The sequence below is a fragment of the Labeo rohita genome, chromosome 1 (genome assembly GCF_022985175.1).
Source record: "Labeo rohita strain BAU-BD-2019 chromosome 1, IGBB_LRoh.1.0, whole genome shotgun sequence".
NCBI classification, from domain to species: domain Eukaryota; kingdom Metazoa; phylum Chordata; class Actinopteri; order Cypriniformes; family Cyprinidae; genus Labeo; species Labeo rohita.
The window spans coordinates 18703533-18721478 of record NC_066869.1 but is presented as its reverse complement, the minus strand read 5'-3'; the positions used below and the strand labels follow the sequence as shown (position 1 = coordinate 18721478).

The 17946-nt window shown below is 35.5% G+C and overlaps 1 protein-coding gene across 1 annotated transcript in view; it reads left to right on the top strand.

Moving 5' to 3' along the window:
* sorcs3a (sortilin related VPS10 domain containing receptor 3a) overlaps window positions 1–17946 on the top strand; it is a 323929-nt gene that overhangs the window by 40968 nt on the left and 265015 nt on the right. The window contains 2 exon segments of the mRNA XM_051135232.1: window positions 8812–9303; window positions 9305–9692. Of these exon segments, the coding sequence (XP_050991189.1) occupies window positions 9002–9303; window positions 9305–9692 (690 nt within the window). The 5' untranslated portion in view covers window positions 8812–9001.

Here is a 17946-nt window from a genome sequence, read left to right as displayed (position 1 = left end):
ATTTTCAGCATCATTACTCCAGTCTTCAGTGTCACATGATCCTTTAGAAATTATTCTAATATGCTGATTTATTATCAGTGCTGGAAACAGTTCTGCTTAATATTTTTTTGGAACCTGTGATACTTTTTTTTAGGATTCTTTGTTAAATAAAATGTTAAAAGAACCGCATTTATTTTTATTCTTTATTTGTCTTTTCTTTTTTTTTTTTGAAAGAAATTAATACTTTTATTCAGCAAGGATGTGTTTAACTGATTAAAAAGTGATAGCAAAGACTTATATTGTTAAAAACAAACTTCTTTTTTGAATAAATGCTGTTCTTTTAAACTTTTTATTCATCAAAGAATCCTGAAAAAAGTGTCACAGGTTTCAAAAACATATTTGGCAGCTCAACTTTTGCCAACACTGATAATTCTAATAAATCAGTATTTTAAAATGATTCTGAAGGGTTATATGACACTTAATGCATTAAACACACAAAAAAACATTACAAGTCTTACTGATCCCAAACTTTTTGAATGTCAGTGTATATAATAATAATAATAATAATAATAATAATAATAATAATAATAATAATAAAAAAAAAATCAAGAATTGTTATTTTCTATTCATCAAAAAATACCGGATCATGGTTTTCACAAAAATTGTAAGCAGCACAACTGTTTTCATCACTATAAATAAAATAAAATTTTCACTAAAAAATCAATAAAATTTTCCTTGAGCACTAAATCAACATTATATAATGATTTCTGAAGGATCATGTGACACTGAAGACAGGAGTAATGATGATGAAAATGATACTTTACCACCACAGAAACAAATTACAATTATAAGTATAAAAAAGTTATTTAAAATTGTAATTTTGAACAAAATGTAAATGTTTATCCATGTATTACTCTTTGCTGTATTTTTGATCAAATAAATTATGGCATTAAGTATGGTTTCTGCATAACTTTGCTTTGTGTCTGTGTTTATTCATTCACACGTTTTCCAGATAAAGTACAGCCTTATTTAATGAACGCAGAAGACAGTCTCTTAACTGTGTGATATGTGACCATTGTCAGAGCTTTGCCTGTAACTTTCTTATCCACTTTGAGCAGACTGTGAGTATTCCTCAATATAATTTGACTTTTGAAGGATGAAGTGCTAAATGCATCCATAACATCAAAATGTCAACATTATGCTTGTTGCAATCCTTTATTCTCTTTCTAGAACTCCTCCACTAGTCTGTTTCTCTGAATCAAGCTTTTATTTTGATCTTGTTTACTCCTTTCTGTATTTTTTTTTTTTTTCTCTCCTCTTGGTTGGGATGTTTTTTTTTAAAAAGAAAAGTCTCAATTTGTTATTCTCTTCCTCCAGCTGTGTTCTGATCACAGCTCTCGATCAGGCTTTGTTCCCTCAGGCTACATTGACTGGATGGAGATACATTTTGACATGTCAGTGCTACCAAAATGGCCCTGGTGAAATGCAACCCCGGGGAGCTCACCAGCTGTGTTCCCCAGGCAAACAGAGATTAGATATACATTGATTCAAAAGCACACTCTTTAAACTGAATTAAAATGGTGCTGCTTTTGAAAAACCTTACAGAGACGGTCAAAATATTTTTTTTGAACAACAAAGTCAACACTTTCTCACTCCCAACTCATCACATACTGACACTAGGATGCTTTTTGACGCTCGATGTACCACTTTAACATTATTTTTTTAACACAGGGTCCTCCATTTCAGTTGTTTGTCTTAATTTAATGGTTTATATGCATTTGTAAAAAATAGAAATAATTTTATATAAATTTATACTTTGATTGGAGCACCTAAACCCACCCCTACCCTAAACTTACCCACTTTTGAACAATATAAAACACGTAGCAAGCAAATAGAAAGACAGTCACGAGTATTTATTGCAAAAGCTGACCATGAACAAGCAGTATAAAAGCATTACAAACAAGTCCTGTTGCATTTCGAGTCTTTTGAAGCCATACGATATCTTTATGTGAAGAAGAAAGTAAAACATAAGGTTCTAATCTAATCTTATTCAAAAAGATACTCCCGTAGCATGACGCAATCAGTCACGAGACACACAAGTGTCATTTGCATTGCACAACCATGCAAGGCTGACGTAAGGCTTCTTCTGGCGGCATTTTTTTATTCGCCCACAGACTACAGCATCTCACACAGTGTTGCCAAGTCCGCGATTTTCCAGCAGAATTGGGTTACTTTAACACTGTTGCCGTGGGTTGTTTTTAATCTTTGCGGGTTGAAACTACCCAATAATGTAATATTTTGCAGCTGCTATGCTAATTTTACCAGGGGAAACCTGCTAAAAACTTGTATTTTACCCCCCCAGAACATTATTTTACCTGGGGGTTCCCCCTCGAAACGCGATTGGGCTACTTTTGGGCTAGTTTGAGTAACAGGTTTTGTTGTAAAAACCTGGCAACCCTAATCACACAGAATGAGCTTTACGGTGGACAGAGAAGGCGATCATGTCTATTCCTCTCACAAATCAATCGTTTTGCCTCAGAAGACTTGGAATGTTAATACTTTTTGAATAAATTGTGACAGTATTGTATCTGCCTGTTATATCTTGTGTTTTGTTGACAAATTATGGGTTTAGGGGCAATAAATGTGCTAATAAATGTGTAAATAGTGTAATGTAAATAAAAATGTGACTGTTTTGAAAAACCACACCCCAATATATACGCAGTAATGGCAATATTACCCAATATATAATTTTATCATGACGATAAAATTCCCAGTGCCTTTCGCGTCGGCATATTACGCCAAGGGTTTCTAATTTAAAGCAATGGAGGACCCTGAACGTCGAAAAATGATGCTAAAGGGGTACCCAGTGCGTTAAAAATATAGGGCCCTATGATTCTGAGGACAGAATCGCAGAATCCAGTTATAAAAACGGAATTTACTGAATAACGCGGAATGTCACGGAATGTGTCAAAGTTAATCAATCAAAATTAAGTGAGTTAATCAAAAGTAGGTCATTACACTTAAATCAAACCGCAATATGAACTAGTATCTGTAAATATTACACCGCAAAAATACCATTTAAATCTGAATCCTGCATGTTCTGTGTGTCTATGTTTTAATGAACGGAGCAGACGAGCGATTTGTTTACTACTACACAGTGAAGCGTGTGCCTGAGGCTCGTGGTGAGTTCAGCATCTGTCCTCTCACTAAATGAGGACATAAATACATGAACAATATCTGCTGAGAGTCACATCTTGAGCATTTGACCATTCCATTTTAGGAAACTAGCATTATATCATATGTAAAGGTAGACATGGCAACCCGTCAAAAAAAAAAAAATCTGGTTTAACTTGAAGACATTGTGCCAGATATATATTACTACTATTACTACTACTACTAAAATGAAACAAACATTATTTTTTAGGGTATAATCACACAACATTTCTTCCATGTTTAAATTTTAAAGATAAATCCCCTTTTGTTTGCCAAAAAAAAGTTTGCTTAATTTTCAATAATTAAAAGATAAATTAAATTAATGTTTTAAGCCTTCATTTGATAAGCAGAACATTTTAAATACACAACACAGAATTTCTGAGGGTAAAAGAAAACTTTCATAAGGCTATTTTAAGAATACATTTGAATAAATTAAGTATGCATTAAAATAATTTGATGTGCTAAAACACAGAATTTGATAACAATAAAACTTATAGTGAGAAAAAATAAAACATTGCATAGGGCTCTAAACATGGCATTTTTGTTAAACCTTTATTAAATTGATGTGAAATTGTGTAAGTTTCATGATTTTAATTAATTAGACATGCTCTTTGATTAATAAAATGTAATTTAACCATTAAAAAGGAGTTGAGAAAAATTAAAATGGAAAAAAACAGAATTTGGAAAAAAATAAAATGGAATTTGGAAAAAAAAAAACAAAAAACGGATTGCATAGGGCCCTAAAGATGACGCCAAGAGGTCCTGACCAAGCGTAAATACACTGTAAAAAACAATTTGTTGAGTCAACTTAAAATAATTTGTAACCTGGCTGCCTTAAAATTAAGTTCAGTCAACTCAAAAAAAGTTTATTCAACTTGAAATGTTAAATTATACTAAGTGACAACTTAGATATTTGAGTTGAATCAACTTAAAATTTTAAGGCAGCTGGGTTACTTACCCATCTGTTAAGTTTAGCAAAAACAAACATCTAAGTTGTTACTTAGTACAACTTAACATTTCAAGTTGACTAAACTTATTTTAGTTGACTGAACTTAAAATATTAAGGCAGCAAGGGTAACAAATTATTTTAAGCTGACTCAACAAATTGTGTTTTTTATTTTTTACAGTGTATGTGATTTGGGAGTGAGAACGTGTTGCAAAAGTGGTTTATATTAATGTATGAGTTGTGATTTTTACCCATTTATTTATTATTAATTAAATTATTTTTTGACGATGAGGAAACATCATGGAATCTCTTCATGTTGGCATTTACCACATTTTACTGGCACCAAGTGGGTGAATTTGTGCCAGAGTACCTTAGAGTTTGATTGAACAAATGGCCTTTGACAACAAACGATATGTGAGGTGAATCCTCTGCCAAGTAGATGCATTTTATGTTTGCATTAACTCTTTTCTTCTTGCTGTCCAGAGATGTGATGCAAGTAATGACTGGCCAGTTGAAACTAGTCTCATGTCAGTTCTAAAAAGGCAGTTTCAACAAACCACTCATTCGTCCTTAAGAGCTCAATTTATACAACTGAGAATAATAACGGCATGCATATTTTATGTGTTCAACAGAACACTGCCCTCTTATCTTATTGAAAATATTCAATCCATAAACCACACTGTAAATGAAGTTGGCGCAAATCATTGCTAAAAATCTGTGAGGAATCCATTGAGAATTTATTAGCAGCTTTTAAGCTTTGCCTTGTCTAGGTGCAAGACGTTTTACAGTTTAATTAGGAAGGAACGAGCACGATAAAAACGCATGAGCGCACATCATTTATGTAGAGGCTGTTGTGCATGAATTTGCGAGATGGCGGGCAGTCTGGTATAGCACAGCATCTTTTTCAGGCTTTGTCGTACGACGTGATAATGATCTGTAAGAACATAAACAGAGCTTGTTTCTGGCTTACATAATATATATTTAAATCTAAAAAAAATCAGCCTAGTAAGTTGAATGTGGGAGAATTCAATAGCTTAGACCCATCCCACATGGTAAAATGTGAAGTGGCATTAAATCTATGCACGATTTGGGACTATAAATTTAAAAAGTTTTGCATAAAATTCATCAAGGGCACAGAAGGTGGAAGAATGAGCTTCTCACATCACTGCTTAATGAAGTTCTGAAGATTCATGAAAATGTTTGGGTTTCGAGGCTGAGAAAGACCAAAGGGGTGTGACTTTTTCCAAAGGTGTTTTTATTCTTCTTTAGAGCATCTTGGCTATTAAAATTCTGCTCAGACTGTCAAACTCTCCCTCGTGAAAAGGCAGCTCCATGTAGAATACGATGAAAGATAAATTAATCAGCATTATTAGCCTAAAAACATACTTAAATGCACTGAATCGTTGCCAGTGGCTCTTCTAAGCTGCTCTGAACATTTACAGTTATATTTTAGCTGTCAAAGCCACCACTGCTAATGCACACTGTGACAGTTACACTAACAGTGAGAATCCTGACTTAATGTGTTTTGTTACTACACTTAGATGAACCTTTAAAAGCAGCTTTGGGTGGCAAAACACAATCCGACTGCACGACGGCCAGCTGAGCTTGTAGAAACAAAACCAGCTGAATGACACAAAGAGGCCTGGATTGTCGGCTTTATTTTCGGTGAATGATCCAACATAGCGGAGGAAGTTATTGATCAGTCTGAGTGAAGTATATTTTAAAAAATGGGACCTTTGCAGCTTGTAATCATGATTGTGTTGGAAAACAGTGATTTCTTGTGTGAACTGCCATTTTACTGGAGGTATCAACCACATGTTCAAGCCATCAATAACCCGGGCTGTAAATCTTTTATATTGGGAAGTCTAGATCACACGGAAAGGTCAGTAGCGAGGGGTTTACAGATCTTGAGGAAAAGCTAGCAGTCAGCAAAAATAAACGTGCCGTTTCCTGATGAATGCACATTTGTTGCATTGCACATTTTTCCTTGAAATACGTATGCTGTTCATACCATACTTTTCCAATTTTGCAATTATGCAAATAAAGGTGCATCTGACTGTACAGTCAGTTTCAGAATATGCTCTCTTATACTTAATTGCCTCAGATTAAAATCTTATCTACTTAAATATCATTTCAGATCCATATTAATCGCCTTTTCCGACACCTGCCTGCAAATACTCTGCCACCTCAGCCCAGCTGTAATCTGCAGCATAATGTAACCAGTAGGGGTTAGTGTCGAGACAGCGGGAGAGGGCAAAAATCCATCTTCCTTCTAATTTGAGCGAATGTGTATCGTATGCTAAGTGCTTAGCTGTTATCAATACAATCTTCCCTGGTCCCCCAGGGCTGCAGAAGAGCAGAGGAATACACTACATTTTAGGCTTGCTCCTGACTTGCTATGCCAAATCATAGCAATTTATTGGATTCTTAGAATAACAAAAATGCTTTGTTTATAAACTTTTTATTTTTTATGAATGAATTTCACTCTTTAGATTGTGTTCAATTTAGCAAACTTCTAGAGCCTAACATGCACTTGCACACTTCTGGCTTTCTATCATAAATGGAACTGTTTTGGTATGTTGTTTTCACTTCGATATCTCCTAACTTCATCTAAATGACCAAACCCTTTTTTAGATTTTCTTCACATTTTTAGTTTTCAGTACTGTTTTCAGATCTCAGCTGTGTATGTGTTTTCTGGTTGTACTATCCTTGAAATATTTGGTCTCCACTATAAAGGCAAAGCCTGACCTCAACACACACAGACAACATAAAACAGCATGTGATCATCTAAAACTCCTCCTGTCTGTTCTAAAGAAAGGCATCCCACTGTTGCAGCCCATGTGCGCTGATGTGTGAGGCCTGTTGGTTATCCTTGCTGGGCTCCTGCAGTTTTGTCCCTGTCAACATAGAGCGCCTTGTCTGGTCACAGCATCCTCGCACGCGTGGATGACAGGAGAATAAATGCCACTGCTGCGCGCGTGCACATGCCAGACCTACAGGATCTGCCCCTTCTTAAGTGATACGCACAAGAAACAACACATTTTCAGGAATATGTGCTGTTGTTTTTTTGTTATTGGGTGTAATAAAAAAATTAGAATTGAGTACAGTATGAAATGAGGCATCAAGTCAATTTATTTTTATTCTATTTTTAGCAGTTGTAGAGTTACGTTATGAAAATTAACCATATTTTTATTATAGTAAAAGTGTAGTAACCATGTTTTTTTTTTTTTTGGTGGATTGATTACTATTTGTGTATCCACAGTTTTACTACAAATACCATGGTTGAACTATGGTTAGTGTAACCAAACCATGGTTAATTTGTGATTACCATGGTTAAACTATAGTAACCGTGGGTTTTTGGTTTTATCTGTAGTAAAACCATGGTTGATTTTCATAAGGGCACTATTAAGAGCTGTGCAAACAGTCATCTTAAAGGAATAGTTCTGTTGTCATTTACCCTCATCTCTGTACATCACTGTACATAGTTGACCATTCTTTTTTTTTAATTTTGTGGTTTTGTGGTTAATTTTGTAGTTACTATGGTTTCACTGTTAATACTGTAGTAAAACCATGGCTTATTTTGTAGTTACTATGATTTCACTGTCAATACTGTAGTAAAACCATGGTTAATTTTGTAGTTACTGTGATTTTACTACAAAAACATAGTTAAACCATGGTTACTGTAGTAAAACCACAGTTAATTTTGTAGTTACTGCAAATACTATGGTAAAACCATGGGTAATTCTGTGATTACTATGGTTTTAATACAAAAAAAAAAAAAAAAAAACATAGTTAAACCATGTTTCTTGTAGTAAAACCATGGTAAATTTTCGTAAGGGTTGATACATCAACAATAATTAGGATAGGCTAAATCAAGCTTCAAAAACGAGGCAAACTCACCATAAAAGTAATGTAAATGTAGTCCATATGAGTTATGTAGTAGGGTAGGCTGAGTGTCAAGTCTTCTGAAGTCATACCTAAGTGAATAATTGCCTGATAATGCTCCACTTCAATGAGGTGTTAACCGCTGCGACTAAATCACTGAATTAGTGAGTTGAACTTGAGAACCGAGTCAGTTCTCATGAACAAAACCATTCCGGTCGATAAACTGAATCAACAGATTCATTGAAAAGATCCACCTCAAAACAAATGCTTCGTGAGAGTTACGGTTTGCACAATGACATAATCGCTATTGGCTTCATAAGACTCGAGACATCTGGACTTATTTTATGATATTAAAAAATAACTAAATAAATAATAAAATTCTTCGTATTTAAAGCTCGACATTTTTAATTAGTATATTCATTGTCAATGTATGGGAAAAAAATACATTATACGTTTCGCACATAATAATAATAATAATAATAATAATAATAATAATAATAATAATAATAATAATAATAACTATTGTTATTGAATTTGGGTTTATATAATAATAATTTATAAATATTGCATATTTAGGTGCATTAAGAAATGCTGAAGTGGTAATATAGCCCAGGCGGATTTATTTGTGTATAAACAGTAAATGCTTTTATAGCTTGGATAGGTATTAATTTTAATGCAATTCGCTAGATATAAAAATAAAAGACTTTCAGCCGTAATACGCATGATGTCGTTATGCCCAACTCGCTCTCTCTCACTCTCTCTCCCTCACTCTCTCTCTCTCTCCCTAGACGCAGCAGCGGCTTGGCTTGGATTCAGTACCTCCCCTATGTGCTGCCTTACTCCATCATCACATCCCTGAACGTGAGCGGTGTAGCTGAGGAGCACTTCTTTAAAACCCGACACTTCGTTGGAGTTGCTTCCCTGCGCGTCTGAGAGTCGGAGGGAGGGGAGACGCATTCCCCAAAATCTCTTTTAACGATGGAGACCCGTCTGGTTGTATTCCCTGGCGCTCACTTTACTCTTTCTACCTGGCTAATTCTTTCCTTCTTGTATGTTTTTCCAAATGTAAAGGCAGATATAAGTTGCGCGCCATGTATGTCGCCAATGCAAGTGAATTACGCAGGGGATGAGCATCTGCGTGACCCGCCTGATTCTGGGAAATATCCGAGACAGGATCAAAAGAAACCCAAGCTGATCACAGGTCTTTACCAGAATATTGGAGTATCTGCTGGACGAGAGGTGGATGGTTTTCCAGGGATCGCGCCGAAACTGGAAAGAAACAGAGGGGATAAACTCCCGTGCGCCTTTGGGGAACTTCACCGAGTCCGCTTTAGACGAAGAATTGTTTTCGGATGAATATGTGAAAAGTGAATCCGACTTGGAACCTGAGGACGCCGCATTAGGGAGACTCAAAAGAAGCGTGCCCGAGTTTCTGGAGAACGTGCGGAGCGCTGATGCTCGCTCGGATGAGCAGAGAAAGACCTCCGGTCTGCGGGTGGACGGACAGAGTAAACGCGCCGAAGTTCGCTGGAACAGGGATGATGAGCATGATGCCAGAGTATCGGATTCCAGACCAGACGAACCCAAACTGACCAGCAGCACTTTTGCTCTGGCTGGAGACTCCGCGCACAACCACGCAGTCGTGTATTGGACTGGGAAAAACAGCAGTGTAAGTCCGCAACATCCTGTACTTCTTTGCAACAACACAATATATGCTATCTAGTCCATGCTGTCTTGTTAAGCTTTCAGGGTTTTAGTCAACTAGTTGTTGTCACTGTGAAGGCATGCACATGTTGATTTGAGTCTATAGGGTTTATGATAATATGATCATCCCTCAAACATCCCTGCTGAAAATATCACCTTAAACCATTCTAAACCTGACCAGGCTGGTTTTACATGAGTTTCCCCACTTTTCAGCTTGAGAAGACCCTCTTAAACCAGCTACAACCAGCTTAGTCTTTTGAGCAGAGATAATCTAAATGTTTACAGAAAACACCTGTTCAGAGTGTTAACCACCTGTTTGTCAAAGAGATCAAGCACAACAGGATCCCTGGCAATGAGCTGGAATGCAATTCATAGTTATATTCGGTTTAAATAACCACTCACCTTTGGGAGTTTATTTCTAAATCGCCTTTGCTAAATAGACTAGGGACAAAGTCTGCAAATATGCCTTTAATGCAGTATCTTTCTGCACTGTCGGTATATTTTTCCGATAAAATGATTTGCTTGTAGAGCAGGTTGTTGGCTAGAGCCTCCTGGCTGCAGTGCTGTCTGTGTTTTTGGATTGGAGATTTTTGGATTGGCAAGATAGGAGACTTTATAATACTTCACATCTCAATAATTCAGAGATTCATCTAGTCGGTTTTATAGTTGGAGGCACATAAAATAACCTTGTCCTTAAATGCTAGAGTTAAACAGAATTGAGGACTTGCATTTAAGCAAGGCTGCATGCCTGGATGTTTGGATTTTGTTACAGACAGGTGGTGTTTGATGAGATATGTGTGAGTGAGTGAGATATGAGTGCGAGAGAGGAGACAGGAGCAGATTTTCGGTGCGGTTTTCAAACAGATTTTCATCTTTAAAGCTATGCTTTGTTACTGTGCATGTCTGTGTATTATATAATAATATATTTCAAATCTTTTACTCCGATTGCCGTTCAAATGCAAGGCATGATATGTAAGCAACCCAAGCACCACTGGTATTAAAATAGTACCATAGTAACAGGTAATACTGTACAAAATTATTAACTGTATGATGACTAAATGAAGGGAGATTCTTCCATATGACTTCCATATGGGTTGGATGTTGCAATTAACAAACTAGGTGTTAAAAGAGATGGCCAAGATTTTATAGAGGGAATCTGCAGCAAAAGGACTTTTATGGAAAAACGCAGCTTTGAGAAAGATTGTATTGACTTGATGTAAAAATACATTGCTTTATATTTAAAAATGCTTTTGAAAAACAGTTTGAGTAAGATGTATGAAACCTGCGTTCACTGATCAAGAATCAGCTTTTGCAATTCACTCTTATACTTAATGTTTTCATTTGGCTTTATCAAACTGATCCTAGACCAGTGGTTTTAACACATTTGTCCCAGAGCAGTAATTGGAAGCAACAGGCAGTGGATTGACAGATTTCTACTACATATTCTCTGAATCTTCTTTTAAAATAGCCCTATATTTTCTTCAGCAGTGCGAGGTAAAGTTATGAATTAGACTCATCCTTATCAAATGAGCCACCTCATCCATTATTGTCTTTCTTTGTGCCTGTTTGCACGAAAAATACAATAAATCAAAATGCATAGTCCAGCGTTTTCGTGCCCTGTCTAGACATATTACATCCAGCTTTATTAACTTGTTTAGTAGCTGTCAGTGAAACAGCCACAGCAATTTTAGGCAAGGGTTACTGCCCGCCAGGTCCCGTCCCTCATCCCCGCAGCTGTAAATCTCCTATAATTATCTTCCGGACTGAGGCAGCCATTTTGAAAGATTTTGTCCTGTTCAGGGACTGCCTACTCAAGCGTGTTTTCCCTGCTTGCATGCCTGCTGGTGAGCTTTGTCTTCATTGGCTGGAGGTTTTATAAGAGATGAATGAAGAGTGCAAGGACAGAGTGTGTGATTTGATTTTTTCCAGCAGTGTTTCCTAAAAATAATGTTATGTATGCACAACCTTTTGTGGAATATTTGCAGTTGTCTCTTCTCAATCACTGCTCTCGTGAAGGACATGCTTTACCATGTTATTCAGGAGGCACTGTGGTACATTTCCAGTTTAATGAAAAAATGGACATGCATGACTGAATTTGCTTATTAACATAACATTTTGTTCTATAGGTTAAGTTTTAATTTGTATTCATTCCTTTTTCATTATTATTCTAATTTGTAAAATTTTAATACTTATTTATTCCTTATTTTATTTATTTATTTATTTATTTATTTATTTATTTTATTTTTTTTTTTTTATGGGTACATTGCACTGTCCCTAGCATACATGTGGATTTGAAATACTGAATACTTGAAATACATGTAAAATACTGTTTCAAATGTATCCCAAGATTCGCTTCAATAAGTTTGTCTAAACATTTGATAGTGTATACTTCTCTACTTTTTAAACGATATTTTGGCTTTAAAAAATGTACTGAGTTGGAGAGAAGGATCCAGTCCACTGAAGCTTATCACTAGTGTTTTGAGATTTTAGCTCAATGTAATTTATTTATTATATGATTCACGTATCCCATCATGCTTTGATGTCATGCATTCAGAAGGAAAATAAAGCGTCCGATTTGCATAAGATTCAAGTTGTAAGCCTGGCACGCATCAATGGCTTCTGATGTAGTCCTGCTTCACTGAGATTGGGTCATTCTTATAGACCCTGTTGTCATATGCTCGAAGGATCTCTTTGAAACACCTCACTGAAAGTCTAAGTATAAAATACAAGCGGTAAATGGGCTCTGTCAAATAGCGTTTCCCTGAAGAGGTGTGCTGTTTCATTTGCGCTTTCATGCGATTCACTAAACACTGTGGTCAACTGCATGACTTTGGCAGTGGTTTGTTGGTTTAAAACAGGACGTTTCCAAAAGTAATCCAGTTTACTGCTTAGCTATGCTCTGCATTTATCTCTATATCTAGTTAGGATGTATATAGGACCATCTGGTTGTTTTTACATCCGAATGGCTTTGTCAGTTTGAAGGACAGTGAAGGTTCTCTGATATCTAACCTCAGGGAATTGCTTCTCTCCTGGTGTGAATCTCGATTGCTGTGTGAATTGGGAAAACAGCGTTGTGAGTTGCTGATGACTGTTCTAGTTTCACATCTAAGGCCTCCTTCACTCCTCTGTCAAACCATCTGTTCTCCTTGTATACAGAACATGTATAACTGAACATGTGCTCCAGAAGTCCTGCCTGGAGGTATTTGCCCTCCTGTGTTGAACGATGTTGGCTCATAAAGGAGTTATTTACATTTTCGAGATGCATCCTTCTGGTTTCTGTCTAAGTTTGTTGAGAGGCTTCAAATGTACTGGTGTGGTGTTTGTTGGGGTGTGAATAGGAATATTGTCTGTGCTGCTTGCCTTTCATAGCTCTTTTAGTAGATTCAGTTAGTTCTGGGCGATATAATAGTAAACTGGTTTGAAAGCAATCAGTATGAATTTTTAAAACAGCAACATGGACAGTGTCGTGATTTGAGAGGAGGTTCCCGCTAACTGCATACACTTCTGGTTGGAAAACTTTTATAGAACTATTAATAACACACAATTAATTCTTTAACTGGGCAAATAAACCAACTGTAAATGGCCATTAATAGAAACCAGAGACGGTGAAGATGGACGCAAAGAGGGGAAAATATTGTAGCAGGCCGATCAAACTCACTGTTGATGATGTGTGAAATATAATGCATATTATATTCATATTAATGTATAATGCATATTAATGTAGTATTTAAAGAGCAGGTCATATGTTTTTTTTTTTTTTTTTTTTTTTTTTAAGGTGTCTTAATATTGTGTTGGAGTCCTCTACAACAGGTTTAAATGCATTTATACATAGTCATTTGTTGATGATTTTGAAACATTCGAATCAGTTTTGAGCATAATGTCTGTAAACCCCTCCCTTCCATAAGCATATTCTGCTCTGATTGGTCAGCTGACCAAGCCTGCTGTGATTGGCACAGAGAGGAGTACTTGAGCAAGTTAGCGAGCACTACCATCTGTGTTGCCAAGTCCGTGTTTGTTTTTGATGTTTGTGGGTTGAAGCGACCCCAATAACGTCATATTTATCCCCGAAAAAAGCGTGTATTTTACACCCTGAAATGGAGGACCCCCGTTTGAAATGCCATTGGGCTAGTTTTGAGTAGCAATTGAGCGGGTTTTGTTGTGAAAACCTGGCAACCCTGATTTACATAAAACAATATATGTAGTGCTACAATCCGTTCCTAAAATAATCACATAAAAGCATTTTGTTTAACACTTATGCAAGCAAATTGTGCCCACAGCCAAAGTTTAGCTGCTAAACTGTTAACACTAAGCTACATTCTTTATTATTAAACAAAGTAATTAGAACAACAACAGTCTACATTAATGTTTTAATGGTTTAATGGTTTGCATGGAAACCTAAAGCTGCACTACTAGGTATACATCACATATTAGCACAAAAAACTTGATAGAAGCTTATTGGTCCAAATAAAGAAGGTACAGACTTATCGGTCTTGGACAAGTGTTTAGCGAATCTGGCGTTGAACACTCCAAAATTAGAGAAGCAGTCCTCAGTAAAACAAAAAAGTTTGAATTGTATTGCTGTGATATCGTCACCATCTTTCGGCAATGAAAACAAAGCATACTTGCTTTCACATTGAGACACAATATCTTTATGTATAATGCACTATTTTGATTAACAGCTTTGCAGGCTGTTTACATTGAAGTATAAGTGTAAGATATATTTCGAAAACTCATATGGCCTGCTCTTTAAAAGCGCAGCACTACTTTGTTTACAGCCATATCGCTGCTGTTCCATAAGCGCCACCTGCTGTCAGAGAGTGAATTTGCATCTCATTCAGCCTGTATGCTGTTTCTGCTTCATTAAATGTTAAATGTTGCATAATATCACAAAGCAAAGGTCAGACCTTTGTGTTTTTGCTTTCAGTTTTGAAATTATACACTCTAATTTACATGACAAACTGCTCATGCTGTATGCACACTTCACCTTCTTTAAAGTTGAAATGACACTAGTGACAAAACAGAAGTGATGCATCTCTTTAAAATATAGACCTGACGAGGCCTGTCATAACATTTGCTCAATGAATGGCATGAGTTTTGCTTTGCTATTTTTGAAATTCAGTTAGTTTTTAATCTTCTGTTCTTTAGCTTAGAAATTACTTGCCTTGTAGTGCGTATTGTACAATCCAAGAAGACTAATTTGTTGCCTTGTTCATTCTTGTGTAAAGTTAATATTTTTGACAGGTTAAAACTATAGTGCTTTTTTATTTTTATTTATTTATTTTATTTGCATATGGCTTTGAATGTTGCCCATACTTAGTTACTCTACTGTTCAAAAGTAGGTAAAATAAAAAAAATAAAAAAAGTATGTAAACTTTTATTCATGCATGAAATTGATCAGTAGTGACAGCAAAGGTGTTTATAATATTATTTCTGCTTTAAATAAATGCTGTTCTTTTGAACTTTCTATTCATCAAAGGTGACAAAATCTAAAGCAGCACAACTATTTTCAACTATGATTATAACTAGAAATATTTCAAATCAGCACATTAGAATGACTTCTGAAAGATCATGTGACACTGAGGACTGGAATAATGATGCTGAAAATTCAGCTTTGTCATTATAGGAATAAAATACATTTTAAAATACAATACAGTTCTTTTAAATTCTAATTATATTTCACAGTGTTGCAGTTTTACTGTATTATGGATCAAATAAATGCAGCCTTGGTGAGCACAAGAGATCAACTTTTGAATGGTAGTGTATATTGGATTGTATTATGTATTATTAATAAATGTAATGTTTATAAGGATGGCTAGATGCATATTATATGTACAGCCACTGTTCAGTGGTTTGCTACCTCGACACTTGACTTTCAAGAACTCTTCAATATTTTAAGCACTCTTAGCCAGCCAGACACATTTAGTCACCAATCGCAAGATAAATCTTCAACAACCTTGCACACTCCTGAACATGATTTAGTGCCACTAATGCATTGTAAAGCACTTTGTTTATTTAGTGTGGATGCTAATTACTAGTAAAGGAGGCTATGGAATGTCATAAATAATTTAGCCATCCTAATGTAGCATGCCCCCCAACCACCAATTAGTGTTTACACATTTGTTTTCCGGCCCTTTTTTATGCAGCTGAGGTCCTCCTGGTGAGAGACGGTGGTTACAGTCAGGGGATTTATTTCTAGAGCTGACTTTGGAGACAAAGTCTTGGCTGACTTTCCATGATTTGTGAAGAAAATTACACTTAGCTACCTCCATGTAAAAGGAGGCTCATTTTTAGGATACACAGTGAAAATAATACCTTTATATCTTAAAGGTGAAGGTTGTTGTTGGCTGTGTTGATTTCTTCTTCTTCTTCACTTTTAAATATATTCAAAGCCACAAAGGATCAACAATTATGAAATGCATGAATATGTCGAAGCACTTAGTGTCACCATCTTTTGCAATCTGAATTGTAAAAATTAAATTTCCTTTCATCTACCTCTTCATTTATATGTCATTAATCTCCCTAATATTCAGCACTGCGAGCTTTGTGTGCCACATACCACATCAACATATCATCCATCACAAAAAGCATCATCTGCTGGATCAGAATTGAAGAGATGGTTTACAAATCGCCTAAATGTAACCATTATCTCTATTGTTGGGGCGCAATGAAGGCGTAGTGGAAGGGCTGGGAATGCTAGAGACGAGAACACTCCGGCATAATCACACGCTTGGCCGCTGAACCAGAGCAAGCAACAGGGGTGTCTCGGCATCTATCTGTCCCCCTATGTTAATTACACTGATATAACAGAGTGTCAGATGTGATTTGGTTTCATCTCTGTTGCGTTAAACACTTTTTTTCCCCACCGGGCTGCTCAGCAGTCTCTCTCTCTTCTCTCCCTCACAGACTGGCAGTGTGACAGTCTACGCTCTGAGGTAGATTAAAACACTCTGCTATGATATCAAATACACATCTCTTTGAAATCACTTTAAAATGTGCTGCTATCAGATACTTTTGGAATGAAAATAGTGCTCTAGAAGATGTGTTATAATGCAAGGAGCTCCGGTGAATTCTGATGTAGGCTGTACAATCCAGAATTGTGTTATGAACCTTTGATTGCAAAGAAAAAACTGAAGTAACTAATATTTAATTCGTTATATACTCAATCATATGCGTGCTGACGCCCTGGAACTCACATCTCCAAACAAACTGAAGGAAATTTTCATATCGACATCATCTTTTATAACAAACCGCATATTTGAAGTCTAAACAAGTACATTCTTGCCTTAAAAAATGTTAAAAATACATTTTATGGCACAAAAACAAACAAGCGGAGTGATACAAACGTTGAAATGGTTGGAGTTCTGATATTACTAGAATATCGCACTCCTCTCGGCCAATCAGATTCGAGGACCAGAAGTATGTATATGCTGCCAGTCAAAAGATTTTAAACCGTATTTTTTTTTTTTTTCAGTTCACCAAGCCTGCATTTATTTGATCCAACGTACAGCAAAACAGTACATTTTTTATTTTTTTAAATTTTTTAAAATTGAAAATAACTGCTTTCAATTTGAACATATTTTTAAAATGTAATTTATTCCTTTGATTTCAAATCTGATTTTTAGCATCATTACTCCAGTCACATGATCCTTCAGAAATCATTATAATATTCTGATTTGCTGCTCCAAAAACAATTATTATTATTATTATGTTGAAAACAGCTGAGTAGATTTTTTTTCAGGTTTATTTGATGAATAGAAAGTTCAGAAGAACAACATTTAACTGAAACCTTTTGTAACATTATAAATGTCTTTATCATCACTTTCGATCAATTTAAAGGATCCTTTCTAAATAAAAGTATTAATTTATATAATTCCTTTCCCAAATATTATACTGACTCCAAGATTTTGGCATAGTGTATAATGTTACTATAGATTTATTACAGATAAATGCCGATCTTTGGATCTTTCTATTCAAAAAATGTACTCAACAGGTTCAAATATTGATAATAATAATAATAATAATAATAATAATAATAATAATAATAATAATAATAATAATAATAATAATGATGATGGTAAATTATTTTTGATCAGCAAATCAGCATATTAGAATGATTTCTGAAGGATCATGTGGCACTGAAGACTGGAGTCATTATGCTAAAAAATTAGCTGTGGTCACAAGAATAAATTGCATTTTAAAATATGGAAAGCAGTTATTTA